The 27,719-nt window shown below is 60.2% G+C and overlaps 1 protein-coding gene across 3 annotated transcripts; it reads left to right on the forward strand.

The window, feature by feature from the left end:
• PTPRVP lies at positions 1-27,523 on the forward strand. Of its 3 annotated transcripts, XM_015298717.4 has the most exons (40): positions 1-171; positions 4,556-4,632; positions 5,359-5,422; positions 6,569-6,835; positions 7,344-7,613; positions 8,078-8,344; positions 9,276-9,548; positions 10,097-10,357; positions 10,739-11,011; positions 11,497-11,766; positions 11,963-12,232; positions 12,600-12,872; positions 13,100-13,369; positions 13,616-13,885; positions 14,238-14,510; positions 15,228-15,500; positions 15,742-16,014; positions 16,642-16,911; positions 17,072-17,350; positions 17,539-17,673; positions 17,781-17,991; positions 19,232-19,299; positions 19,485-19,611; positions 19,965-20,012; positions 20,136-20,229; positions 20,475-20,565; positions 20,702-20,778; positions 21,532-21,666; positions 21,817-21,939; positions 22,508-22,668; positions 22,957-23,092; positions 23,470-23,549; positions 23,845-23,932; positions 24,033-24,123; positions 24,488-24,561; positions 24,646-24,780; positions 24,879-25,001; positions 25,128-25,285; positions 25,767-25,902; positions 27,089-27,523. In XM_015298717.4, exons 1-40 carry the CDS (start codon positions 39-41, stop codon positions 27,146-27,148), a joined length of 6,957 nt encoding a protein of 2,318 aa, XP_015154203.3. In that variant the 5' UTR covers positions 1-38; the 3' UTR covers positions 27,149-27,523. The 3 variants fall into 3 exon arrangements, with proteins under 3 accessions (XP_015154203.3, XP_024999616.2, XP_015154205.2); XM_025143848.3 differs by lacking the exon at positions 14,238-14,510; XM_015298719.3 differs by lacking the exons at positions 1-171; positions 4,556-4,632; positions 5,359-5,422; positions 6,569-6,835; positions 7,344-7,613 and having other exon boundaries at positions 8,140-8,344; positions 9,276-9,490.
• The last annotated feature ends 196 nt before the right edge of the window (positions 27,524-27,719 follow it).

The following is a 27,719-nucleotide window of genomic DNA, read 5'->3' on the forward strand; positions in this document are numbered from 1 at the left end:
ATCCCGCGGCCGCGGGGCGAGCCCAGGCGGGCCTTCCCATGGACCAGCCCAGACTTGAGCGTCAGAGCTGTGCACACGCGGGAGCAAACAGCAAGCGAGTGGGAGCGCGCCAAGGCAGCGCCGCGCACCGGGACGGGATGAGGACCACGCCGGGGACATCCACCAGCAGAGGTACCGCTGCCACTCCTCTCCTCATCTCCTTTCCCAGATGAAGCCGGAATGTGTGCGGTGGGAATGGAGCATGAATGCTCCCACACTAAATGGCACAGCGCGGGCAAACTCCTGCCCTGGGGTGGGCTGCAGTGGCTGGGGCAGCTCCTGTATGCGTGCCAGTGATGTTACATGAGGGGAATGTGTGCCATGAGTTCCCTGCATGTCAAGTGCAGGGCTATGGGAGCTGCTCACAGCATTGCCAGAAGCGCATTCCTGGATCCGTGGGTACAGGGGTCCTGGCAGCACAGCGTGCCTTCAGTGTCAGCCTGTGAACTGTGCAGTGCCCTCCAGCACTGTGTCCCAGGGTGGGAGCAGAGCCCCATGGGGTTACTGGTGATGGTTTGAGGGGTTTTAGAGGTGCTGCCCTTGATTCAGGCTGCTCTGAGCCCTCCCTGTGTGGTGTTTCTTGCCTCAGCCAGGGGAAGGGGACTGAGTCTGCTCAGCCTCAGCAGAGTCACCCACACCCCAGGAGGGCAAAGCAGGTCTGCCCGGCTCTGCCGGCTTGCTGAGCGTGCTCTGAGTCACCCGCAGCCCTGCTCTTCCCAGCCGGGTCGATGCTCGCAGGCATCCCAGGTGCTGCTGCCAGGTCGTTTCTGTCACCAGCAGCAGTCAGGGGTGCAGAGCATTGCCTTATGTGGGACTTGCTTCCATCCCCCTCGGCTTCCTGGTGTCCTCATGCCTGGCTCTGAGCACAGCTCTGCCCTGCATGTCCCTTCTGCAAAATGGGAAGAGCTCCAATGCAGGAAGGTGTGGGGCAGGAGGCAGAGCTCAGCATGGAAATCATCAAACACCTGCGAGGGGTTGGAGTGAGAGCATTGTGGTGCTGTGGAGCTCAGGGTCCCGGCCCTTCGGCGTGTGAACCTCACAGAGAGAGAGATCCCAGAGGCACCTGCATCCCCTGCAGGGATGCACCCTGTTCTCCTTGTTCCTCCCTTGCAGCACGAGGCAGTGCTCAGTGCTTGGAATTGGCAGCGGGGAGAAATCATGGCCTGGGGCAGCCCACAGTGCTCGTGGGCACACGGAGAGACTGTGGCTGGAGGGACTGGGAGCTGAGGGATGCTGCTGTGGGCTGGAGGCAGGGCAGGAGCCACAGAGCTGCTCCCAGCCTGGTTGCAGTGGCACCAGTGTCTGTATCATGGGGCGATGCAAAGTGCCAGGCTGGCTGCGAGGCATCCTGCCCAGGGAGAGAGAGCACTGCTCTCCGTGCCAACAGGTGTGCAGGAGTGCTGTGTGACAGCTTTGCCCGTGGTGCAGGGCCAGGCCACAGCTGTGCTCCGCTGTGACCCCTCCAGGTGACAGGCTGTGTCCCTGGGGGAGGTGTGGCAGCAGCCATACCCACATGCTGTCCCCTGGCAGTGACCCTCCCATGCCCAGATTTGGGCACTTTGTCACCTCGCAGACCCTGTGACACCAGGAATAGTCTGGTGCCTCAGACTCATGTCTTGCTGCACGCCTTACCCTCATCCTCCCTCCTGCTGCAGTTTACCATCAGGTTTCCTATCTCTCCCAGGCACAGGGACCATGCAGGGACAAGCCCTGTGCTACCAGCACCATTCCCAGGGCACAAAGGGCACAGAATACAAAGGACTCCAGCATTCCAGCGCTCACGGTCTGCTGGGCGTCCCCCTCCCCCTGCGCCTCGCGGAAGCCTTTGCTGCTTCACGGAAAATGTGATGACTCGGCAGCCCCCGAGTTTCCAGGCCTGCTTCCAGCCGCTGGGTGGAGAAACCTTCTGCAGTTGTTTTTGGGTCTGGAACAGCTAAAGGCTTCGCCATCGGGGGGGACCGCACAGGGGCTCTGGCATCCCCAGCTGACGGCGTCTCCCTCCGCATCCCCGCTGCGGTGGCACAGTGGCACTGGGGTGGCCACACAGAAGGCAGCGCTGGCACATAATAAGCAGCTTATCCAGCAGCTGCTGAGCCCTGTGGCGCCGGGAATAGGGCCTGGGTTTGGCTCCCGACAGCGCTCTGGGCTGGTTTGCACCACAGGCACAGCCCTGAGATGAAGATGGTGGGGGTGGCATGGATGTGTCCCCAAGGCCAGCAGGGTGCTGGCGCTGCTCGCCCTGTGCACGGAGGGCGCTGGCAGGCAGGAAGGAGTTTCACCCCAGCAATGGAAGCGTAGAAGAACAGCCCTCAAATCTGTGCCAGGGGTGTGTGAAACGAGGGTGGAGGGGTTGGATGGGCGTAGCGAGTGCAGGCGGGCCCAGCTGAGCTCCCAGGACAAGTTCAGGGCTGGCAGTTCCCAGGACTTCCAGGGAAAAGGGTTGTCTTCTGGCTGGCCCAGAGCTCTCTGGTGTGCTTGGAAGCTAAACAAGCTGCACCTTGAGTCTGCAGCCTAGGAAAGTCTCCCATCTGTGCCATTGCCGGGGACACTGCCTCTTGCCACCTGTGCTGAGGGATGCAAGATCTCTTCCCAGGGTCCTCATTCCCATCCCTCCGGATCAGAGCTCCCATCCAGCTGAGCTCTCCATCCAAACCCCCTTCACAAGCTGCCTGCTCCTCCACTTCTTTCCTGCCTGCCCTGAAGCCCCTGCTTCCCTCCAGGCCACCTCCAGGAAGCAGTCCTGTGTCCCCAGACATGATGTGGAGTTCCTCCTCTGCGAGGCCCTGTGTCAGGGTGTGTGGGAAGATAGAATCAGCCAAAGCCTCTTTGTAAATGCATCTGGTCCAGCTATAGCCTCCAGGCTCCCACCCTGGGCCCCCGGGTAATCCTGGCCATGCCTTGCTGCAGTGGGGAGCTCCAGCCTCCTCCCAGCTGGCTGCAGCCGCCCAATGCTGGAAAGGGGCCTTGGAAAACAGCCCCCTGCCCACTGTCAGCACCAAACTTCACTCTGCCCCAGTTTGTGGGGGGGATTCCCACCCCCTGCACGTGGCTGGGAGACATAATGACTGCACCTGTACTCAGCTACTGTCAGATGCAGGAGTGCTGACCAGCTCCCGGGTCACTGCTAGTTTCAGCAGCAGGATGGGTATCCCCAGCTGTGCTGGACTCTTGGCACCCTCTTTGCCATCCCCCATGTAAGGAGAAGGGGACTCCCCTTGTCACGTTTTGCCCCCTTTCCTGGGCAGCCCCAGTGGCTCTCAGCAGGTCCCAGTGCAGGAGCTCTGCTTTGCTCTCAGTTACTGGCAGGGGCTTTCCCACATCTTTTCCCAGGCACTGCGCGACAATCTTGTTCTCATGGGCCCCACCTGACAAAACTCCAACACTCCGGGGGAGGGAATCTTCTGTCCTGGGGCCAGCTAGGGGACGTGCCCCACGGGATCACATCCTGACAGCTCGGGCAGCTGACAGCGATAGGCACAGCCTGAATAGCTGCTGTTGGTGCCCACGCTGGCTACTGGGACAGACTCCCACGGCCACACAGGCAGCGCTGCCTTCCGGGATGGCTGCACTGCTGAGATTCTTCCAGCACTGTCCCACATCTCCGGCGCTGATGTGAAGCCAATGGCATCTCTGCTCTGAATCAGAGCTGGCACACAGCCACGCGTTGCACAGACAGCCCCGCGTTGCACAAAGCACAGCCCTGCGCACGGCCGGGGGCTCAGCGCTGCAAAGTGCAGATCCGACAGCCGTGAGCACGCAGGGCACAGCTCGGACCCTCAGACAGGCAAAGTGTGCTGCAGGCATCTTCACGCCCGTGAGATGCAGCACACAAAGCTCTCAGTGTGTGCAACCCCCGGATCTGATCTCTGCGCCGCGTGCATCACATGGAGCCACATGTCCCCCGCACAGCACAGCCGAAGCTTCCCTCCTCCATCTGCACCCTGCACAGAAATCCGCGCACACGCGGCGAAAGAGTTCACGGAGCGCAGAGCCCCACGCACTCACGCGTGTGCCAATGCCCCCCAGCGCCGGGGCTGCGCTCCCTCCCCTCGCTGGGGGCCGGTTCGGGCACTCCCTCCCAGCTCGGAGCCGCCATCCGTCCCGTCCTGTCTCCTCCCCTCTCCGCACCAAATCCCACAACTCTGCAGCACTCCTTCTGATGGCCAACCCGTGCTGCAGCCGCTCAGAGCCCCCCCCGGCAGCCCCCAAACGAGCCGCTCCCTGCCCGCACCGCACGGGGACAGCTGCAGCGTCACCGCAGTGGGACGCGGAGCCACGGGAACAATAGCAAATGCGCGCAGCGAGGGGCGCACGGCCGCGTTGGACTTCTCCCAGCCCAGGGACAGCTGGCACGGCTGACGGGCAGCGCGCTGGCATGCATCGCTCATCCCCACTGATGTCACCCCGTCGCTTGGGGAGCGTGCGGGGATGCGTGCTGCGCTGGGATACGGGGCTGCGTGGGGACACGCGCTGCTGAGGAGCTCCCACCCCAACGTGTCACCCCTCTGATCCGCAGCTCCGCTCCCCATGAGGCCACCGCTTCTGCCGCTGCTTGTCCTGTGGGTGCCGCGGCTCCTGGGGACCCTGGCAGAGGTAAGCCCCCATCTCTCGGCCCCCCCATCTGTCCGTGTCTGGGTCGGAGCGTGCTGGCGGTGGGGGCTCGCATAGTCCTACCCCGCTGAGGAATGACGGCATCGTTCTGGGCTGCCTCTCCAGCCGTGCAGCTGCGCCGAGTTAGCGGCGTTAGCAATTACGAGCTGGCGCTTTGCTCCGCTCACCCCCCCTCGCCGTGCCATCGAAGCCCGGTGTTTCTGCTGCCGTTGCTGCCAGGCTCCCCCCGGGGGTCCCGAGCCCCTCCGCTCCCCTCTGTGCACGCAACTCCCAAAACCACCGCAGTCAGGTTGGGAGGAAGCCAGAAATGAATCATCCCGCAGAGCAATGGGGGAAATAGCTAACGATTACTCCTCTTGTTGCGGGACAGGGAGTAGGCAGAGGTTTCCTTTAATGTGGGGGAACTGTCCTCAGCCTAAAGCAGGGCACACCCTGCTCGCCAGCAGGCTGTGGGAGGATGGCTGTCCTGCCAGCACGCACCCCGCAGTCCTCATATCCTCACTCTGCAGCCGGGCTGAGGTCTGGGGTCCCTCCGACCCCCCAGCGTTACAGGGAAGGGGCAGTGAGATTGCTTGTCCAGAGCTCCCTGGCACTGCTGGTGGGATGCCCTTTCCCTGCAGGCACAGCTCCATGTGGGTCAGTGGGCCCAGGAGCTGCGCTACGGGTTGGGGCAGTCCCCGTCTCACTCAGACGTTCTCTGTCCCACAGGGAGAGGGATGCAATGGGACAGCACGGGCAGGGCTGGAGGCATGGGATGCACCCAGTGACAGAGGTGAGACCTGCAGCTGGCAGGTGATCTGCAGCAGCAGTGGGGTGTGGGGGTACCTGGGTGTGGATGTGGCCCGTGGTGGTGTGGTCAGCAGAGCTTTGTGGCCGTGGGCTGCAGGATGTGCCCGGCGGGTTCGGGGGGTTGGGATGTTTGTGCCACGGAGGTGAAGCAGCCCATTGCTAAGTGAGGGAAGAAGGCAATTCAGGCAGTTGGAAACCTGAGACAAGCAAACAAACATGGGTGGAGATCTCATACCTGGGTGAGGTGAGAGAGATCCCTCAGTGAAAAACCACTGCTGTATGAACTCTGTGCAGGGTGCAGCCCCTCCGGCTGTCCTCAGGAGGAGCTCAGCCATGCTCTCAGCTCCACAGGCTGCTGGCACCCTGGCTGCATCCCCATCACCCTTCCCGAGCAGCCTGCTCCCAGATCTGCACTCAGACTGCTCAGGGACGGCGCTCAGAAGGCCCTTCCCAGGGATATGGCTCAGCCTGAGTGCTGCCCAGTTTTCCCAATTGCTGCCTCTAAATGGCAGCGTTGCAAGAGTGGAAATTGCACATTGTTCTGAAAGCTCTGTGCCCCTCTGGCTTTATAGGGAGGGCACGTTCTGCACCTGAGCAGTCCCAAAGGTGCCCCTATCCCCAGGGCTCACCCCACACTGCTCTTTGCTGTGTAAAGGCAGCCCCAGGCGGCTCTCTGGGGCAATAGCTGTGCTCATTTAAAGCTTGCTTGCCCTGCCAGGCCCCAGGTAAGCCTGTTCCAACATGTTGCACATTGCAAATTTTAAGTGCTAATGATTACACAAGTGTCTTATTAACACTAGAGCTGCTTATAAGCTGCAGAGCTGGGGACGGGAGCAGATGGAGCATGAAGGGGTCCCACTGCAGCATGGCACTGGTACACAGGCTCAGTGCTGAGCAGCTCCAAGGGCAGGGATCTGATGGCAGCTTTGGCCACTGACCCACCCATTGGCCAAAGCCCCGTATGCCACTTCCTCATCCCCAGATGTTGCAGATATGGGGTTGTGTGGGCAAAACAGTTGATGACCTGAAGCTTTTGGTGTCTTTGTGCCATGCAAGAGATGCTCGGGAGCACCTCTTTCACACAGTGCCTCTACTCTGTGGAGTCTTTAATCCCTCCTTGCTCCTGCAGGGCTGATCCTTAACGTCAGTGCGAGCGACCAGGGCCGGTCAGGCTCACTCCTCCTTTCCTGGGATGAACCAGAGGGGGGTGCTGAGGGCTATTTGCTCACCCTCTCCCCGCTGGGGTCAGGCACACTGCTGCAGAATGGATCCGTGGGACCCAACATCACCAACTTCTGGTTCCACGGGCTGACCCCTGGCGCATACTATGAGATTGAGGTGACAGCCACGCTGCGCTGCATGGACACCGCCAGGCAGACGGTCACAGCACAGACAAGTAAGGGCTTCCCCTGGGACTGCGGGTCTGATTGCTGCTCCATGATTTTGGGACATCTCTGCCAGTCACTGTCAGACCCAGCCTTACTCTATGCCTCCCATGGCTCATGGCAATGGTGGGGGGAAGGGGCAGGGCTGGGGGGCCTGCATCCCTCTGGAAGGCCCTTAAACAAAGTGGTGCAGGTAAAGGCAGAAAAACTGGGACAGGAGAGCAGAACTGAAGGGAAGGGCATGGCCAGAAGGGATGGGTTTGGACAGCCGTGGTGTCCCAGGCCAAGCTTCCCTGCCCTGTTCAGTCACCATGCAGAATGTCCCAGAGGGACAGAGTGGGGATGGGGCAGCCCGCACTACTGGTGGGAGGGCGGGGGGGCAGGGAGCGGATGGGGCAGTGCGTGGTGGATTGGACCCATCTGGCGGGACCTCACCCGCAGAAAGCCCCATCCCACAGCTCCTGAGCACCACGACAGCAGCACAGCCCTCCAACCCCATCCACGCCGTACCTCATGTAGGTCCTTCGCCCGTCCGCAACCTGAGCCTGAGCAGCAGCGGCAGCCCGGCCTCACTGCACGCCTCCTGGGCAGCCGCCAGCGGGCAGCGGGATGGTTACCAGCTCACCCTGTACCACAGCGACTCACAGGCGCTGGTGAGAAATGCATCCGTCCCACCAAACGCCACCGCGTTCCTGTTTGACGGGCTGGCTGCTGGCAGTGAGTACGCCTTGAAGGTCAGCACGCTGTCTGGGGCCAGCCGGGCGAGCACCAGCACACACCAGTGGACAGGTAGGGAGGGATGGGTGTGCCTGTCCTGGGGGGAAGGGCTGGGCGGGATGAAGGGTTTGGGAAGGAAGGGCTGAGACACGTGGGCTGGTGGAGAAGGGGACGAGGATCTCAGCTCAGGATGGGCAGTTTGTGGAGGATGGGGAAGAGCTGGGAGCTTATCGTAGAGTCGTGGAAGCGCTACGGCTGGGAAAGACCTCTAAGGTCACCAAATCCAACTGCTGACCCATCACTGCCATGCCCACTGACCACGCTGTGAGCTGAGGGATGTGGAAATGACCACCAGTGTGTCAGACCGTGGGGACCCCTACACACCTGTCCTGCCCTGTGGGGCCCCACTGCTTGGTGGGGAATCTGCAGCCCCTGCGACAGTGCTGACGGCGGAGTAGGAGACCCTGGGGAAGGAGGAGAGCGATGGCAGCCCCCAGCATGCTTATGCACAGCTCAGTCTCACTGTTTCCCTGCAGGACCCTCCATCCCCACCCAGCTGAGGCTCAGCCCCAGCTCCAGCACCAGCCTCTCGGCCACCTGGGCGGGCGCGGGGGGGGCCGCCTGGCTGCACCTCGTGCTCCGCAACGTCCACACCCAGACGGTGACCAAGACCATATCAGCCAAGAGAGGCCTCACCAGCTACAGCTTCCAGCATCTCCAGCCTGGCACCCAGTACTGGCTGGGGCTGAGCGCTGTGGCCGGGCCCTACAACGTGGAGGGGCCCAATGCCACAGCATGGACATGTGAGTAATGGAATGAGGGCTGGGGGGACCTCGGTGGCCGTGGCTTTCTCTGATCCAGCCTCTGAGTATGAATGTAAATGTGCCAGCACCCTGGGCACAGAGGGTAGAAAGCCACCCCAGGACCCAGCTCTGGGGAGCCGTGATGGTAGATGAGGGGACAGGCAGCCTGTGGTCCCCTTTGGTTGTTGCCAGAATAGAATTGTAGAACCATAGCAGCTTAGGTTGGAAGGGACCATTCCCTGCCATCACAGTGGCTGTAGTGCTGGGAGCAGCTCTGGCCCCAGACTTGCTTTCTCAGACCAGGAAACCACGAGGAAAATGCAGAGCGCAGTCCAAGTTCTGGACAAGAGCAATGCTCTCCAGCCCTTCCCTGCTCTGCCTGCCAGTCCGGGCAGCTGCAGCCTGCTGACTGTGCAGCTCGGATTTTGGAGCAGCTCCACACCCCCAGCTGCTTTGGTTCTGCTGTGGAGCCTGACTCAGTCCCTGCACTGTCTGACCGACCCGGCCGTACGGCACCCGGAGCCAGACGTGCAGCCCGGCCAGGAGCTCCATCCAGGCTGGATCCTGGGAATATCAGTGAGGTCGTAACAGGACACCCGTGGAGATGAGGGGCCCTTTAGGAATTTCCCAGCAAGGCTGAGCAGGAATGGTTGCGTTGGGGACTGGAAACAGCACGCTCCAAAGGGATGCTGAAGGCTGGATGTTGCTATGCGGATAAGGCAGCGGGAGTGAGGCTGGGGGTGTGTGGAGCAATTGTGGGGTCTCGCATGGCGCCCGCACACATGGCTGTCTGTCCCCTCTGATCAAGCAGGTATTGCTGCTGCGCCCAACACCCTGGTGCTGGCAGCCCTGAGTTACAGCACACAGCAAGCCCTGGGCTGGGGGTCCATACACCACCCCATCACCCTGACCCCATCCCACTCCCCTCCAGACCCCCTGAGCCCCACCAACGTGACGCTGAGCGGCGCGGAGGAGCAGAGCTCCCTGCAGGCTCACTGGAGCACCCCGGCAGGACAGAGGGACTTCTACCTGGTGACACTGCGGGAGGCAGAGGACGGTGCTCCCACCAGGAACATCTCCGTCGGGGGAGACAACAGCCGCGTCACCTTCCATGGGCTGAGCCCTGGGAAGCAGTACTCTGTGCAGGTGACAGCGGTGGCTGGGCCTTACCGGGCTTCTGCCCGCAGCGCGGCAGCCTGGACACGTAAGCAGAAAGCTGAAGCGTGTCTCGTTGGGCCATTCGGGTGCCCTGCAGAGGGGCTGAGCTCCTGCAAAGAGGGCTGTGGGAGCAGAGATGGGGCTGTGTGATACAGCGGCACCTGGCCCTAGGAGCAGCAAAGTCTGCTGCACTGCTCTTCCTTGTGAGAAGGGACTCAAACATCCATGGCAAAGCTATGCCAGGTGGTGGCAGGCACCAGCCAAGCCTGTAAGCTATGGGCTCTTCTCCGTCTGCTCCCAGCAGCTGCTCTGGGGGAGTGTATCTCCACCAGCCCCTTTAAAGCAGCATCTTCCTTGTGCCTGGCCCCTCCTGGGTGACTCAGAGCCATGGCCGCTGCACAGGCAGATGCCCCAGAGCTGCCACTCCTGGAAGGACTGGAGCCCGGCATAGTGAGCGGGGCACTCACCCAGTCCTGGAGCTGAGAGCAGCGGAGGCTCTCTCTGCATCCCCACCTGCCTGTATTTGATGGGGGAAGTACTGCCTGACACACAAGACTTTGTCCTTGTGCATGACCCTGTCCTTGTCCCTTGCAGAGCCGCTCCCACCATCTGCTTTGAGCCTGTCCAGCCACGGCAGCCCCTCCAGCCTACAAGCCAGCTGGGAGGAGGCCATGGGAGAGGGCTACGTGTTGTCCCTCAGCCCCGCAGAGCACCCCGTGAAGAACAGCTCTCTGCTCAGAGGTGCCACCAACGTCACCTATGAGGGCCTCCTCCCCGGGACCCTCTACACCTTTGAGGTCAGCACCGTGGCTGGTCCCTACACCTCCACGCCCCGGCGCATCACCAACTGGACGTGTGAGTCCCTCTGCCCTTGCTGCAGCCAGCCCTGGGGGTCCCACTGCATCCTGCCTGTTTCCCACACGCTGTGCCTCAGGGCATGGCATAGCAGAGATTGTTTGCAGCCTCACCCAGTAAAAAGGCAAAAGGCTCAGGAGGAAGGTAGAGGTGTTGCTGGATGTGTCTGACCCTGGTCTGTGTCCCGCCACCCAGCACGAGGGTCAGCAGAGCAGAGCAGCCTCTGGGCCAAACTGGTCTGTAGATGTCAGCAGTGATGCTGGTGGCACAGTGACCCAGCCTGCTGTAGGTGTTCCTAGGGAAGGGGCTCCATCCCAGCACGTTTGGGGCTGCACCTCTGCAGGTGACCCCGGCTCAGTGGCTCTGCACCTTCTCTCGTAGATCCTTTGCCCCTGGAGCAGCTGACGCTCAGCAATCAGGGCTGCAGCACCTCCCTGCAAGCAGTCTGGAGAGCAGCGCCCGCCGGCAGCACCGGGTACACGGGCACCCTCTGGGAGAGCAGATCTCAGGAGCGGGTCAGAAATGTGTCTGTGGGGAACAACTGGACGAACGTCACCTTTGAGGACCTGGTCCCTGGGCGACAGTATACACTGGAGATGGCTGCTATGGCTGGGCCTTACAGATCCAGCGTGCAGTCAGCCACAGACTGGACATGTGAGTGTGCAATGCCTGCCCCAGCGCTATTGCAGATGGCAGCCGTGGCCTGGCCAGAGAGGGCAGGGAGCATGGAAGCAAGGCAGAGTGTGGAGCATGTATGGGGGGATGGACAGACAGACAAAGGAAGCAGAGCCATTTTCAGCCGGGTTGGAAGCAAAAGAGTCCTCAGTGTAGGAGAAACCCATCACAGAATGGGATGTGTTACTGATGAGTACCCAGCACACCAAGTGGGGTCCTGCTCCTATGTTGCAGAGCAGAAGTTCATGCTGTATGGGGTTTAATTTCTCACTGCTGATGACCTGACCAGGGACAAGCAGCTGAGGGTGCCCCCAGTGAGTGCACAACAGTGTAGGACTCTCTTTGCAGCCAGCTGCCCTGCACCCACCTCCCCTTCATGCTGTTGGGCTGCAACTCATCCTCCATGCCGCATCCCCATCACAGCCCCCACCCCACTGCCCCCCCTCACTTCTTGCACCCCCCAGACCCGCTGGCTCCATCCGGTGTCACGCTGACCAACACCCGGCGCCCACTGGGACTCTCAGCCTTCTGGGACAAGGCTGCAGGCGACGTGGACCAGTTCCACCTCCAGCTGTACAGCAAGAGCCATCCAATGCAGAGGAACATCTCAGTGGGGCCAAATATCCACAACTTCACCTTCCTGGGGCTGTCCCCAGGTGTGCAATACTTCCTGAAGGTGTCTGTCCTCGCCGGCCCGTATCGATCCTCGTCACACTTTGCCACCGAGTGGACATGTGAGTGAGGGGTGGCACTGCTCTTAGGTGGCTCTGCTTGGACCAGGTGACCTCCAGAGGTCCCATCTCACCTCGGCCATGGGCAGCGTGGCCAACCCTTCTCCCTTAGTGCGGTGCAGAGGTGTGGGCTGGTCCCGTCCTCTCCAGCTGCTTTCCTCTGCCATCTCACAGATCTCTGTGCTGTGTTTCCTCCTAGATCCGCTCTCTCTGGCTAACGTGAGCGTGCAGCCCGGCCGGAGACCGCAGGAGCTGCACGTGAGCTGGGTGGAGTCAGGAGGTGGCAGAGAGCATTTGGTGCAGCTCTCGGTGGCGGAGTCCCTGTCCGTCATCAGGAACGTGTCCGTGCCCCGTGGTGTCACCCACCTTGACCTGGGGGGGCTGGTGCCGGGCTCCCGGTACCGAGTGGAGATCATCTCTCAGGCTGGGCCTCATCGTATCTCCTCTCAGACTGCCATTGGCTACACGGGTAGGAAGGCAGCCCCTCCGCCCATGTCCCATGTCTGGTGAGGGGCTGGGAGCCACGGGGAGACCCCCAGGGCTGTTCTGCAGCCCCACAGCCTCCCCGGTGCCTCTCTCCTGGCTCTTGCTGGGCCCTGCGCTCATCCTGAGCCCAGTGGCTCAGTGGGGCACACTGTGAGCACCCTGGGTCAGGGAGTGTGGCCATGGCCCCATCCCACGGGGGTGGCTCTGACCCGGGAACACCCTGCAGCTCTCAGCACTCCTGAGGCAGCAGATGGCAGCTCGCAGTCCTGTGGCTCCCAGCTCCATTCTCAAGCTGGAGTCAGTGCTGGGCATCCCAGTCCTGCCTCTGTAACGCTGTTTCTCTCCCACAGTCCCACTACCTCCGCTCTCCCTGTCCGCCAGCCCTGTGGGCACCGCCTGGGCTCTGGCTGTGCACTGGGAGACCCCTCCAGGGCAGAGGGATGGATACCTGCTCAGTGTGCTCGAGAAGGGCTCTTCCTCACCAGCAAGGAACCTGGAATTGGGGAAGGACAGCACCAACGTCACCCTGACGCAGCTGACACCGGGAGTGTGCTACCTGGTTGGGATCTGGGCGGTAGCCGGAGCCTTCCGCTCCCTCCCCAGGAACACCACCGGCTGCACAGGTGAGCTTCACAGCACCCTCAGGTGGCTCAGAGCTGCAAGGAGCTCCTTATGGGATGGGGATCTACGTCTGCCACACAGACCAGAGGGCGCCCGGCTGTTTTTCTGATGCGTTGCTTCCTGCAGCCTTCCTGCACCACGTGCAGCAAGGAGAAAAATCCACGGAGTTCATGGCGTGTTCAGAACTGGATTATTTTCTCTCCAACTCATGGTCTGTCCTTCCTTACAGTTCCTGCTGCTCCAACAAACCTGAGCCTGACCAACCCAGGCAGCTCCTCCGAGCTCCACGCGTGGTGGAACAAGCCCGTTGGTGGGAGGGACCACTACCGTGTTGTTCTGCACAGCCTCACCCTGAGCAGAGATCGGGTGCAGACGGTGAGCCAGGATGCCCAGAACATCAGCTGGACTCACCTGGAGGCAGGCAGCAGGTTTGCTGTGCGGGTCATTGCTGTCAAAGGTTCTTTGGAAGCCTCCTCTGCCAACGTCACCCAATGGACATGTGAGTCTGAGGGGCTGCATTGTGCCCCAGAGCCCCCATGGGAGCCCCACAGAGTGCCCACCACCACTTTCCCCATTCCAAATACTCTCTCTATGCTATCTCCCCTGCCACGTCCAGCTGCAGGCCGTGGGGATATTGTGCCTGGACCATGTGCACAAACCCCGTGCTTCCCTCCAGTAGGAACTCTGGTGTCCGTCCTGACCCCCCTGGCACGCAGGAGCTGACTCTCTCCCTCTTGCTTTCCAGATCCCTTGGCCCCTGCCAACCTCACCCTGGGCAGCCCCTCAGCCTCAGCACTGCGGGCATCCTGGGCAGCCGTGGGGCGAGGAGCAGAGAGTTACGTGGCAGAGCTCTATGACACAGCCTCCAGCCGCCGTGTCGGACACACAGTGCTGGGTGGGGGTTCCAGGAGTCACATCTTCCACAGCCTGAACCCCGGCACCCACTACAGCGTGGCAGTGAGAGCCACAGCTGGGCCCTACCATGCCAGCACCCCCAACCTCACCCACTGCACACGTGAGTACAGTGCTCTTCTTGCACCATTCCCAGTTTGATTCAGAGGCCATTCTGCCTTCTTCTCCCACCCACGTAATTATATTGCCTGGCTATAAGGAGAAATTTCTTCTCAGAAGGAGCAGTCAGACAGTGGCACAGCTGCCCAGGGAGTGGTGGGGTCACCATCCCTGGAGGTGTTCAGAACTGCAGAGATGTGGCACTGAGGGATGTGGTCGATGGGCATGGTGGGGTGGGTTGGCTTTGGATTGGTGATCTTAGAAGAGCTTTCCAACCTTAAGGATTCCATGATTTACAGTTTCCCCTCTATCAGCCCAGGCTTGGCTCCTGGCAGTGACTCCTGTCTCCTCCCCAGGGCCACTGCCCCCGACTGCCGTGCGCCTGCTGAGCACCGGGCACCCCGACAGGCTGAGCGCATCCTGGGGGGCTGCAGCTGGGGGGCACGACAGCTACATGCTGACCCTGTACCACGCCGGGCTGGGCACCACGGCAGCCACAGCCTCAGCTGGGAGAGACACCCACAATGTCACCTTCACGGGGCTGGCCCCAGGGTACGAGTATTCCCTGGAGGTCAGTGCCACAGCTGGACCATACCAGACAGCAGCACCCAACGTCAGTGGTTGGACACGTGAGTGCCCGGAGGAATTTACCCTGCAGAGGGGTGGGAGGTTTGCACCACCTGGAGAGTTGACGGGGGCCCTGGAGCCTTTGGAGGTGTGGATGGGTGCAACATGCAGTGGTTGGTGCATGGACACACTGCTGTCCTCATGGGCACGTGGATGTTCTGCTTTGTAGGACTGCACAAGTACATGCTGATGACATGCAGGGTTCCCCAGCTGTGCCCACATGGGGACGTCCCCCTGCCCAAGCAGACCCATCTCCCTGCACCTCCAAGGATTTATATGCACTCTTTCTGAGCTCCTCTTGCAGGTAGAAGCCATGTTACCACAAGGCTCTGCAAATCGGTGCAGTAGAAGAGGCTGATCCCTCTTCTAGGAGAACAAATCTCTGCTCTGGAGATGGACTGATCAGCCTCTCTGCACACCTAGAAGGGTTTTATGGCTGGGCAGGGTTTGGATTAGTCCTGTGCCAATTCTGTTGGAGGATGGGTACACACAGCTGTGGCAAACGCTGGCAGGTGTGCAAAGAGAGCAGGGTGAGAGGAGGAGCTGGATGGAATGAGGGCCACAGGTGGGGAGGGGATGGAAACGAGGAGAGCTGGGGGTGTTGCAGAGTGGCACTGCACATCCCAGCCCTCAGGGAGCGCTGGTCCTGCTGTGTGGTGTCCTGCCAAGCACATTCTGCCTGATGTCCGGTCCCTAACATCAGGTCTTGTGCCCCCCAGCCCCACTGCCCCCGACTGCCGTGCGCCTGCTGAGCACCGGGCACCCCGACAGGCTGAGCGCGTCCTGGGGGGCTGCAGCCGGGGGGTGCGACGGCTACGTGCTGACCCTGTACCACGCCGGGCTGGGCACCACAGCAGCCACAGCCTCAGCTGGGAGAGACACCCACAACGTCACCTTCACGGGGCTGCTGCCAGGAAGCAAGTACTCCCTGGAGGTGGCCTCCATAGCCGGGTCCTACCGGACACCTGCGGGGAATGTCAGCAACTGGACATGTGAGTAGCTGGCTTTGGAGTTTGTGCCTTGGCTGAGTGTGGGTCACAGCAAAGGACGTGGCCCCACTGATGCTTATGGCAGACCCTGAGCCCGAACCCCAGGGCACAGCGATGCTGCGGTGCTGAGCACAATGAAGCGCCCCATCTCACACAGTGCATCCCATCCAATGACACTGCTGGGATGCCCGAGCCACGTCCTCAGGCTTTCATTGACGTGTGATGCTCATCTTTGTCTCTGCAGATCCCCTGGCACCCCGGAACGTGTACATGACCAACCAAGGGTACCCCAACAGGCTGAGTGTGTCCTGGAGAGCTGAACCGCGGGGACACGACGGTTACAGGCTGCTCCTGTACCACTCGGGCTCGGGCGTGTTGGCAGCCAGCACATCTGTCGGGAAAGGCATCGGCAAATTCACCTTTTCTGGCCTGGATCCGGGACACAAATACCTGCTGGAGGTGGTGTCCGTGGCGGGGCCCTACGCAGCCTCTGCAGGGAACATCAGCGACTGGACGAGTGAGCAGTGGGGGCTGCAGGGCTGCGCGAGGCGCAGTGTGCCGGGGGGGCAGGGATGGGGTTGGGGATGTTGTCTGGAAGCTGCAGCAGAGGGATCATGCTCTGGGGGTCATGCAGGAGAGCAGGCAATACGCTGCCCTTGGGTACCCCACCACCCCCACTGCCTTTCTCCCAGGCACTCAGAAAATTCCTGGCATGGGAAATATGGGGAAGCTGGGCTTTTTTTTTTAATTATTATTTTCAGGAATGTGGAAATGGCAGATAAGCACAATAAGTCCTTTCATGTGCTTGTCCCCACAGTCCCTGCGCTTTGCTTGGGGGATCCAGAGGTCTCTGCTCCCACGCTCAGCCAGCCCTGCAGGGTACTGGGAGTCATGTGCAGAGCCCTTCAGGCAGGTCGCTAACGAAATCTGCTAATTGGCAGGAGGAAGCCATCTGCTCATGCTCATCACTCTGCATGTCCTCCCATTGCCATTTAAAAGCCATTCTTCATAGTGGCAGCCAGCAGTGTTATCACTGAGCATACGAAGCTTCCCTGCGTATTACCCATCTTCTGCTTACATCTCCACAGAGCACAGGAGAGCGCCTGCTGTCCCACTAACTGCCCCGCTGTGGTTTCCCTTGCAGCCCCCTCAGTTCCCCAAAATCTCTCTGCAGCGGCAGAGGGGAACAGCGCAGTGCTCATCTCGTGGGGCAGCGCCCCTGGGCAGCAGGACGACTGCCAGCTGTGGCTGCGGGACCCCCGGAACGGCTCAGTGCCGCGGCGGCACGCGCTCACCAAGGGGCAATTCCAGCACCTCCTGCACGGGCTGACCCCAGGCAGGAACTACTCCGTGTCCCTGAGCTGCGTGGCCGGGCCCTATTGGAGCAGCACCAAGCCCTTGGCGGTGGCCATGGGTGGGTACGCACAGGTTGGGGCCCAGGGGTGAGAAATATGGGGTGGGGTGGATGACCCTTTGGGTTCAGCAGTGGGGTGCAGGTTTTCTTGGTGGGAGATAAGGAGACCCCATCAGTAAGGTGACCCCACCTCTGATATCTGTGGGTGTCTCATTCACAGAGCCAAACCCGGTGGAGGATGTGCAGTGCCTCCCGGAGTCGAGGAGTCTTGCTGTGAACTGGAGCAGCTCTCCTGGAGACGTGGAGGCTTACGAGGTGGTGACGGAGGGGCTCTCGGACGGCCCTCCCACCCCCAGGCGCTCTGTGAGTGTTCCCATGAGCCAGGCCAGCCTGGAGGGGCTGCAGCCGAACTCCTCGTACCGAATCGCTGTGATCGCTGTGGGCATCAATGCAATGAGGAGCCCGGCGGTCACTCTGCTCTGCAACACAACAGCGGAGGGTGAGTCCCCTTCTTCCCCACACACCCCGGCAGAAGACAGCCAGCACTGCCTGTTGGACCACGGACTGTTCCATCTGTGAGCTCAGTGCAGCCCTGCACAGAGGCAGCACTCTGGGCGGCGATGCTGGGAGCAGTGCTGTGGGAGCAGGGCTGTGCTGACGGGCGGTGCTCACTGGTTCCTCTTGCAGCCCTCCCCCCGCCCCTGCGAGCAGAAGTCTTCCAGATAGAGGCCAGCTCCACCGTCATCATTTCATCTGATCTGTTCAGTGAGGAGAATGGCCAAATTGAGTACTATGGAGTGGTTGCTACCACTAATGACTCACGTAAGTGGCCCCGCGTGTTCCGAATTGCAGCGGCTCCCCAAAGGGATGTGGGTCCCCCGGACATCACTGCGCCCTGTGCCACCATCACCTTGTGCATTGCCCTGCAGTGCTGAGGCCCACCCAGGACATCATGTCCAGCACGTGGTATGACCACTACTATGGGACAGAGGACTCCTACCTGGCTGTGCTCATTCCCAATCCCTTCCACCTGAGCTCCACCCGATCCCCTGAAACCTGGCGAGTGCCCATGGGGACGGAGGAGTGCGGCCGGACCCGGGCAACGTGCAATGGGAAGCTGAAAGCCAACGAGCAGTACAGGTGAGAGACGTCAGCCTCTGTCCTGAGGGGCTGCAGGAGGGTCCCTGCGAGGTGGCTGCATGCCCACCCCGCCCTCATAGCGGCCCCCCAGGGCTCATTCTGCCATGTGGGCAGAAGGGGGGAATGTTGGTGTCAGTGGATAGGGGAGCAGGAGTGAAAGGGGAGGTTGACTGTGAACAAAGAACCGTTTCTTCAGTCAGTCCTTTGTTAATAGGGGCCATATCCCCAAGCATCCCTCTGACAAAGGGGACCTCCAGAATCTAGAGGGTTGTGGCTCTGCATTCTAAAGGAACTAACAGAAAGGATGGCTGTCATGAGAGCTCTGGGAGCTCAAGAGAACCACTCCCTTGGAAATCCCACCTGCAGAGCGGGGCTGTGGAGGCTGGCGGTGCTTCACTGCACTCCCGAGGCGCTGTGCTGTCATGCCCAGCAGCACAACTGCACTGTGATGCACTGCCATCCTGTGCTCATCAGACACACTGGGGTGTTGCGCCCCCAAGCTGGCACAGGAGAGCATCCAACTGACCCAGGAGCTCTGATGCTGGCTGCACATCCAGCCCGGCTGTCCCTCATTGCTGACTCTTGCTGCTTAACCCTCGCAGCCTCAGGTCTGGATTTCTGCTCCAGCTCTGATGTGAGTCAGGGATTTGCCTTACAGTGTGCTGCCCCAGAGCAGTGCCAAGCACAGCAGGACGCCCCTCTGCCCCCCAGATATTGTGCCAGGCTCCAGCCAGTACACACTCTCAGTGCTCCCCAGTGCTCCCCTGCTGTCTGTCATCAGCTTTCTGCGAGGAGGCATTTAAGGCACTGTGTCATTACACCACCCATGGTTGAATAGCTGCACTTAAAATAGTTGGGTTGCTCAGGGCCTTTTGAACCTCCTCACAGCTAGCTTTCGTTTTGGCTGCCCTGAAGAACAGACATCCTCAATCAGCTATTGTTTTTCTAGTTAATCGTTAGCAGCAGGGTGCAAATCAGATGTCCCTGGCTGCTCATTTCTCTGACAGCCAGTGCTTGTTTCCTATCTCTGAGCTATTTATCCACAAACCCTTATCTCACTCCGTGACTCCATTTGCTCCCAGCATTGGGTCTGGGGCGCTCACCCTGCATCCCACAAACTCAGCTGCTAAAATCCAGAGGTGTGTTTGGAAGCGTTGGTCCGTGTGGGGCTCAGACCCCCAGCAGGGGTGCCCAGCTCTGCTGGCTCTCACTGTGTGTGCTGTGCTCTGCTTTGCCGTAGGTTCAGCATCGCTGCCTTCACCAAGTACGACCCCGTCAGCCCCGCAGTGTCATTCACCACATTCTCGGGTAAGACGGGGATGTTATCTCCCAGCTGCTCTCTCATCTTCCCTACCTGGCTGTGCAGGTTAGAGATTATTAGCAGTTAGCTAATAGCAAGCCAGAGGGAGCTCATGGGCTGCAGTAAATGTAATAGATGGAAAAAACCTGGTCACACCGTGGCTCCTACTTCTGTCCATTCCTTCTGATTCCAGCTGCTGGAGATGGCATGGACACAACTGCGCTCCCAGTGCCAATAATAGCGGGAATCGTCGTGGGATTTCTCTTGACATTGGCTGCTATTTTTGCTTTGATCTACTGGAAGCAGCTCAGAGCGAGGAGGTGAGGATGGGCCACCTCTTACCCGATGGTCTCAGCTGAAAATCTCAAGCAAGACCCAACCAGGCTGTGGGGAAGAGCAATGAGAGGGCATAAAAGGAGCTTTTGGCCGAGCAGAACACCCCCTGGGTCTGATTTTTGGGTGGTCCTGCATGAAGCCATCAGTTGAACTCAATGGTCCTTATGGGTCCCTTCCAACAAGATATTCCATGACTGCAAAAGCACCATGCAAAGGGCAGCTGCCTGCAGTTGATTCTGTGTGCTGGGCTGTGTGCATGATGCTCGTGGTGCACCATGGGCCAGCAACACACAGCACACTGACAGCATCAGTAACAGCTCCCACGTTTTGCTTCCAGGACACAGAAGAGCAGCCTGCCCCAGGAAATGGTGACCTACAGCTTGAGGTGGGTGCTGCTCGTTGGGCTCTCCCCTCTCTGCCTGCCTCCACTGCCCTGTGGCTCAGTGCTGGGCTCTGCTGACCTCCCAGCAGCTGAGGCAGCTTTTCCTCTGGACTTCATTTCATGCAGAAATGTCCATCGGCCGATCCCCATACAGAATTTCAAGCAGTACTATGAGGTGAAGACAGCAAGTGGTAACCACGCCTTTTTCCAGGAGTTTGAGGTGAGATGGGACTTAATTTCCCCTTAGATAGCTCATTCCAATCCAGCCTGGGTCAAAAGAAGTTGCCCTGACTCACCTGTTGGGCAGCCACCAGCGGCTCAAATTGGGTACCAGTGGTGATGCTGGTGGAGCAGTTCCCTGTGCAGGGCTGAGCCCTTCCCCGGCCTCGTGAAGCACCAGACAGCCATTGGCGGTGGGCTGGCAGCCCCCTGACGCCTGTACATGGCTTCTCCTTTGTCCCACAGGAGCTGAAGGAGGTTGGCAAGGAGCAGCTGAAGGTGGGGGCTGAGCTACCAGCCAACGTCTCCAAGAACAGATACCCACACGTGCTGCCCTGTAAGTGCTCCGTGCTCCCACCTGCACCCTCCTGTGCTGCAGTGCCCCAAGGTGGGCTCACGGGGCAGCCTGGCTCCTCTCCTGGGAGAAGCAGTCTCGTACACATCTGCAGTTTCACACATCTGATCTCTTTCAGACGATCACTCTCGGGTCAGGTTGAGCCAACTGGGGGACGACCTGCACTCAGACTACATCAATGCCAACTTTGTGCCTGTGAGTGCCTGCCCACCTTCCCCACATAGCAGCATGGCCACGGGACCCCAGGATGGAGGCTGTGAGGGCTGTGGGCAGGAGCTGCTGCTGGGACCACCGCTGGCAGTGCGGGGTGTTGGGGTGCCTTTTAGCAGAGGTCGATAGACTGCTTGATGGAGAGTGCTGCGAATGCAGAGGAGTGAGCGTGGGGAGACCGGCAAGGCTTTCTTCTTTCTTCTTTAGCTCTGTCCTCTTTCCATCCTCTCCCAGCTTGCTGCTCTGTCTCTGTCTGCTCTTTCTCCTTCTGCTCTGTGCAGCTGCATTTGAACCACTCCGGAGCTGTGCCCGCATCCCTCACCCCGGAGCTGCCCCCAGGTAACAGTGGGGCACACGGGCACCCACGGGGCGTGTGTGTGCCTAAGGGACAGCATGGAGGAGGCTGGGACCCTGCATGCTCACCTCACCTCCAGCAGTGAGCGAGGAGCTCGAGAGAGACCCGGAGCTGTCTTTCCCTGGTTAGGCTGAATGAGGAACTGCTCTGGGGGCAGTGCACTGCCATTCCTTATTCCAAACATGTAGAGCACGTGCTGGGCAGCACACGCTTCCTCTGAAATCGGCTTCTTGCAAAGTCAGCTGCCCAGGGAACTGTGCCCACATGGGCTGAGGACAAAGGGTACTTCTCCATCTGTAGGGCAGAGCAGGGCCTGGCTGTCCCAGGGCAGGACCCAGCTGCCTCAGCCGCTTGCCAACTGCTCCTCTCTGACTCTTGTTCAGGGCTATGCATCCCCACAGGAGTTCATTGTCACCCAAGGGCCCCTGAAGAAAACCATCGAGGACTTCTGGAGGCTGGTGTGGGAGCAGAATGTCTGCAACATCATCATGCTGACGGTGTGCATGGAGAACGGGCGGGTACGTCTGCACTGCTGGATGTGGGCACGCCAGCCCCAGCCCAGCCTGCACCCCGGGTGTGAGCTGGGTTTGTGCACGCTGCCCGGGGGGGGGTGAGGTCACCCTGGGTGAGGCAGCCCCCCCCGTGACCCTGTCCTGCCTGTGTCCCAGGTTCTCTGTGATCACTACTGGCCGTCTGAAGCTGCCCCCGTCTCCTACGGGCAGGTCCGGGTTCACCTGCTGTCTCAGAGCAGCGCTGAGGAGTGGACCATGCGCGAGTTCAAGCTGTGGCACGTGAGTAAGGACCTGGGGACCCATCGAGGGCTGCAAGTTTGCATGGCGTGCAGTGGTTTTTCTCCTTGGTGGTGGTGGTGCAGCCTACTTTCCCCGCCTGCAGCAGGGCTCAAAGAAGACCCAGTCCCCAGAGGAGTCGTCTCATAGTCATAGAATGGTTTGAGTTGGAAGGGACCTTTGAAGGCTGCCAGGTCCCACTCTCTGCCATGCAGAGGGACACCCACAGCTCCAGCAGTGCTCACAGCCCCTGCCCTGACCTTGGGGGTCTCCAAGGATGGGGCAGCACCGCCTCTCTGTACAACCCATTCCTATTGTTTCTGCCTCAAACTTTGTAGCACAGACACATCCAACACGTATCACCCCTCTTACTCATCCTTTCTCTCTCCTTCCCACTGCCTTGCTATGTCTTGCTATGGGTCATGCCCTGCAGCTTCAGGGATGCAGTAGTGTGACAGGTGGGGTGGATGTGGCCCTGACTGGAGCCGGGTGTCCCAGGGTCCCTGTGTGCTCCCGGAGCTGCAGGGTGCACACATCCATGCACGCTGGTAACCAATGTACCCTCTGGCAGGAGGGCCTCCGGGCAGAACGGCACGTGTCCCACCTGCACTACACTGCATGGCCTGACCACGGGATCCCAGAGTCCACATCGTCCATTCTGGCCTTCAGGGAACTGGTCCGGGAGCACATCCAGAGCGCCAAGGATGCGGGGCCGACCCTGGTGCACTGCAGGCAAGGCGCTGCTCGGTGGGACAATAGGTGGGAGAGGGCGCAGGGTGGAAAACAACATCCGAGGGGCACTGAGAGTCTGTGGAGTCTCCTTCCTTGGGACCTGGGGGCTGCACATCCCCAGCATGACATCCAGTCCCAGGGGATGGGGAACTGGGGATGCTCAGCCCTCAGTCACGCTGGGGCCGGTGCCCCATGGCGCAGCGTGGGGATGATGTACCCAGCAGCAGGAGGGGAGCTCCTCAGCCACAGGGTCAGGCAGTGTTTCAGCTGTGCTCTCTGTGCCCTCAGTGCTGGGGTGGGCCGCAGCGGCACCTTCATTGCTCTGGACCGGCTGCTGCAGCAGATGAAGCAGGAGAAGGTGGTGGACATGTTTGGTGTGGTCTACACCCTGCGGATGAACCGCTACCAGATGATCCAGACGTTGGTAAGACCTCTGCTCCCTCTTCCCCTGGGACAAAAGCCTGCAGGGCTGGCAGACAGATGCCCAAGAGTACATAGCAACAGCACCAGAGCCTTCGCAGGCAGTTCTCGCCCACACCAGGTTGCTGGTCTGTGGTGTCCCCTCCCAGATGATGAGCCCACCCCCCCAAGTTGGGTCAAGGAGTCAGTACTGCCCTTCATGACATAGCCAGGGGAGGGGTGCAGGAGCTCTGAGATTGGGCTAACCAAGGCGCTAGGGTATGAGTGTGGGGGGCATGAATATCAGCCACACCCTGCCCCCTAGGCAGTGCCATACCCCCCCTTCTCGCTATCTGCACCGTGCAGGATTGCTCTACATTGCTGTCTGCCTTTGCCTTCCAGTCCCAGTATATTTTCCTGCACAGCTGCATCCTGGAGAAGATCTTGGAGGAACCACTCCTGGGTTTATCAGGGACAGAGACGTAAGGGCCTGCTGTGTTTCTCCTGCCCTCTCCCCACTCTGCCCTACAGCCCTGCAGGCAGCAAGCTGGGATCCCAGGACAGGAGGACAATTCTCCTTCCTTCAAAATGGGATGCCCTTGCCCATGCTGCATCTTGGGAATGGGTTAGGATGAGGGTTGGGGCAGCAGAGCTGGGCTGGGGAGCTGCACGAAGCCTGCCATGGTCTGCCTGCAGCCCTGCTCAGCTCCTGCAGACACAGCCTGGGTGCTTCTGCATTTGTTCACCCTCACCCTCACCACCAGCCTCTCTCTCCAGGTCCTGCCCCATCCCACTGAAAAGCTTTGCACAGCACTACTCCCAGAACTCAGCCAAGTCCAACATGGGCTTCCTGAGGGAGTATGAGGTAAGAGCTGCCCTGGACAGCAGGGAGCACTGCTGGTTCCCCCCTGCTCCCCTGAGCCTGCTCTGCTCACGGCTTTCACTGCTGCCTTTCACTCTGGCAGACCCTCCTGGAGGTTGCCAAGGAGGAAACCAGCTCTGCTACACCATCATTGGGCACCCAGCAAACACGGCCCTCGTCCAGCATCCTGCCGTGTAAGTGCTGTGACCCCTCACATCCCTTTCCCACCAGGCTGGGCCAGAGCTACGCAGTGCAAAACGTGCTTGGACACATGGAATGAGTCCAGCAGGTGGCTGTGGGGTGGCTGGGGACTGAGAACAGGCATTGCATGGCACTCAGGTGGATGGGTTTGTTCAGCTTTGAGGAGAGGAGACAAAAGGGAGCTCTTAGGACTGCTGGGAGGGTGCCGAGAAGAGGCAGTCTTCTCAGGTGTGCACCATGGAAGGAAAAGAGGCAACAGGGGCAATTTGGAAGACATAGGATATTCCAGATCGGTATAAGGGGAAAAATTCCCATGGAGGTGGCCGCAGCTCACTCTGTCTCCCACCTACTTTGCAGATGATCGCTCCAGAGTGAAGTTTTCCCTGCTGGACCAGGGCCCTTTCTCAGGTCTGCAGGTGTGGCGTGTCCCGGTGAGTCGCCCCCCACAGCAGTGCCCACCCCCTGCCTGGGTTCTCTGCCGCCCTCACAGAGTGACGTTCTCATTCCCCACCCAGGGCTGCGGCTCCAGCAGAGACTATCTGGCTGTGCAGGGTCCTGACAAGCTGACTACGGAGGACTTCTGGACGCTGGTGTGGGAGCAGGACATTCACACCATCCTAACGCTGCTGCCGTGGCAGGAGATGGGGGAGGTAAGGCACAGTGCCCGCTGCTCCTCGGTGGAGCTATTGGTGCGGTGACTGCTGTGACGTCCACCATCAACATGAACCAAACTCGCTGCTGTGCACAGGTCCCGCATGACACGTGCTGGCCGCTGGAAGGAGACTCTCTCTGCACAAAGCTGCTGACCATCCAGTGCGGCACGGAGAAGCCCGCCTCGGGCTGGAGGTGTATCCAGCTCAAAGTGAAGCACGTACGTCTCCGTGGGGCTGTTTTGGGGTGCTGGAGGGGCATGGGCTGAAAGGTGTGTGGAGACGTGGCTGAGCTGCATCCAAACTCAGCTGTCCCCAACAGCCGTGTCAGCTCTGTGTCTCCCCAGGAGAAGAAAGGAAAGGAGAGGCAGGTGCAGCAGTTCCTGTACAGGCTGTGGAGCAGCGAGAAGCAGCCAAATGTGCAGAGCCTGGTGGAGCTCCTCACTGCCGTCAGGCGGTGTGTGCCCAACAGGAAGAGAGCCGGCCCTCTCCTTCTGCACTGCAGGTACGTGGGGTCACAGGGTCATGGCATCATGGAACAGTTGGGTTGGAAAGGCCCTAAAGATCTTCCAGTTCCACCAGTAAGGCTCTGCCCCCACCAGTGGCCTGAGGAGTTTGGGACATGTGGAGAGTATCAGAGAATCATTAAGGTTGGAAAAAACCTCTAAGGTCATCAAATCCAACTGTCAGCTCACCCCACCATGCTCTCTCATAGCATCATAGAGTCATAAAGGTTGGAAGAGACCTCTAAGATCGTCCAGCCCAACTGGCACCCTTTCCCACCATGCCCACTAACCACGTCCCCCGGTGCCACACGTCTCCCTGTTGCTTGGTGGGGCAGGTTGGCTGTGCCTCCAGGTTTCTTTGATGGCACTTGTGGGCTCTCATACCTCTGGTCAGTGCAGAGCTCCCCGCCACCTGGAGCAGTTCTCACAGACCCAGCTCAGCCTGGCCTGGCACCAGTAACCCTCCCCTGCCCTTTGCAGTGGTGGTGAGAACCAGATGGGGACACTGATCACCCTGGATTGCCTGCTGCACCAGCTGAAAACTGAGAGGACTGTGGATGTCTATGGGGTGACCCTCCAGCTGATGAGAAGCTGCTGCCTCATGACCCCCACGCTGGTAGGTGGGCAGGAGGGGACCCTGGTGTGTGCTCCTGCTGGGTGCTGCTGCCACAGATGCCTTCTGGCAGCGCTTCCATTTGCTGTGCTGATGCACCAACCCTGGGACCCCTCCCTGCAGAGGATAGGAGAACTGGGGCAGATCTCTCTGGGGCTTCCCAGCTGCAGAGCTGCCTGAAAAAACCACCACTCTCTTCCTTCATTAATGTGAACCACGCGCATGGAGCCGGAGGAGGGTAGTGCCTCTGCTGCCCCACACCAGAGCTCCATTGTATTCCAGCAGTGCTCTCACTGAACAGGACACAATGTGCCCATAAATGCACAAAGCTGCTGCCTCTCAGAGCGGGTGCAGCTCTGCTGCCTCCCCACCTTGCTGCAGGCAATACTTTGTGCTGACCAGCAAAGGGGAAACAGAGCTGGACCTCCGACCCCATGCTGTGTGGCTGCCAGCGTCCTCCATCAGTGGGATGCTGCCTTCATCCCCGGTGGGGTCACGCGGGTTTGGTTTAATACCCACACGGGGGTGAGGATGAACTTTTGAGTCATTGCTCCAGCTAACCACTGCATGTTGAAGCACACGTCCCCAGGGCTGTGCTCCAGGTTGTCACTGCAGATTTCCCAGTCAGAACGGGCTCATTGGAAAACTGCAGCCGCTGTGGGCTATCTGGCTCCCCTGGCCATGCAGCAGGGCTGAGCCCACTGCTGCTGGGGAGGGAGAGGTTCCTCGTGACTTGCAGCTCAGCCACCATATCAGCAAGCTGCTGGGGGGCCCCTCCATCGGGTCTACAACCCACAACTCCCTTTCTGGCTCCTGTGGCACTTGGACCCACAGCAGCTGCCCTGCCCCTGGGCTCTGTGCATGGAGCTCAGCCCCTTACCTTCCCCACAGCTTGCCTTTCCCAGAGCCCTGCCAGGAGTTGGTCCTCCCCCGGCCCTTCTCTGAGGGGTTTTGGAGCCCAGAAGCGTTCTGGAGTGGTTTGTGCAGAATATCATAGCAGGAGGAAATGAGGGTGGAGTAGTGAGCTCTGTGCCTGATGCTTCCTTTCTGGATAGTTCTGGTGGCACAGAGCAGTCATGGACCACTTGGGACAGGGAATCCTGCTTTACCATCACCCTGATGGTTAATTACATAATAATAAGTCAAACTGCCAGAGCCCTGACTGCAGAACCCTCTTTCTCTTCCTTAGGACCAGTACGTGTTCCTGTACACCTGCATCCGGGACATCATCACTCAGAAGCAGTCCTAAGGCCCCGTGGTGCTTCCCAGCAGCATCCTGCCCTCCAACTGGGGGCACTGAGTGGTTCCTGGCACAGCACGAGCCTTGCAGCAAGAGGGGGACCAACCTGGCATTGTCACCCCACTGTCAGCATGGGGACGCCCGGGCAGCCGCAGGCAGTGCTCCTCTGCCTTGCTGGGGATGGGAGGTGGGATGTTTCCCCTCTGCCCACCTTCTGGGCTCACTGGTGCCCGGGATGCTGACCCGGCTGTAGCACTGGGTGGACAGTGGGCAGCCCCAGCATGGGGAGTGCTGAGCTCTGCAGCATCGCTGCAGGTGGAGCAGAGCGTGGTCTGGGCCGATGGATCAGCGTTAGGTACAGCCAATAAACAGCCCTGGGAAGGAGCACGCTTGTAACTTGTCTTACCGTGTTGCATCAGGAGCTTCCTACCTCTCTCATGGGTCTCCTTGCACGGGGACACACCGTAAGGCAGAGCTGATGCACGGCCTGCTGCGTGTTACTGCTGGAGCTGCAGGCTGTAGGGAAGCAAGGGAAACCCACGGTGGGAGAGCTGTACTGCTGTCTGCAGGGCTTCCTGAC

The sequence above is a fragment of the Gallus gallus genome, chromosome 26, assembly GCF_016699485.2.
Source record: "Gallus gallus isolate bGalGal1 chromosome 26, bGalGal1.mat.broiler.GRCg7b, whole genome shotgun sequence".
In the NCBI taxonomy this organism is placed as follows: domain Eukaryota; kingdom Metazoa; phylum Chordata; class Aves; order Galliformes; family Phasianidae; genus Gallus; species Gallus gallus.

What these genes read in the sequence shown, in the direction of transcription:
- PTPRVP (XM_015298717.4), top strand. Translation starts at nt 39, where the DNA reads ATGGACCAGCCCAGACTTGAGCGTCAGAGCTGTGCACACGCGGGAGCA. An exon ending in TCCTGGGGACCCTGGCAGAG is followed by an intron (nt 4,633 to 5,358) that starts GTAAGCCCCCAT and finishes TCTGTCCCACAG; the next exon opens with GGAGAGGGATGCAATGGGAC. An exon ending in AAAGCCAACGAGCAGTACAG is followed by an intron (nt 17,992 to 19,231) that starts GTGAGAGACGTC and finishes GCTTTGCCGTAG; the next exon opens with GTTCAGCATCGCTGCCTTCA.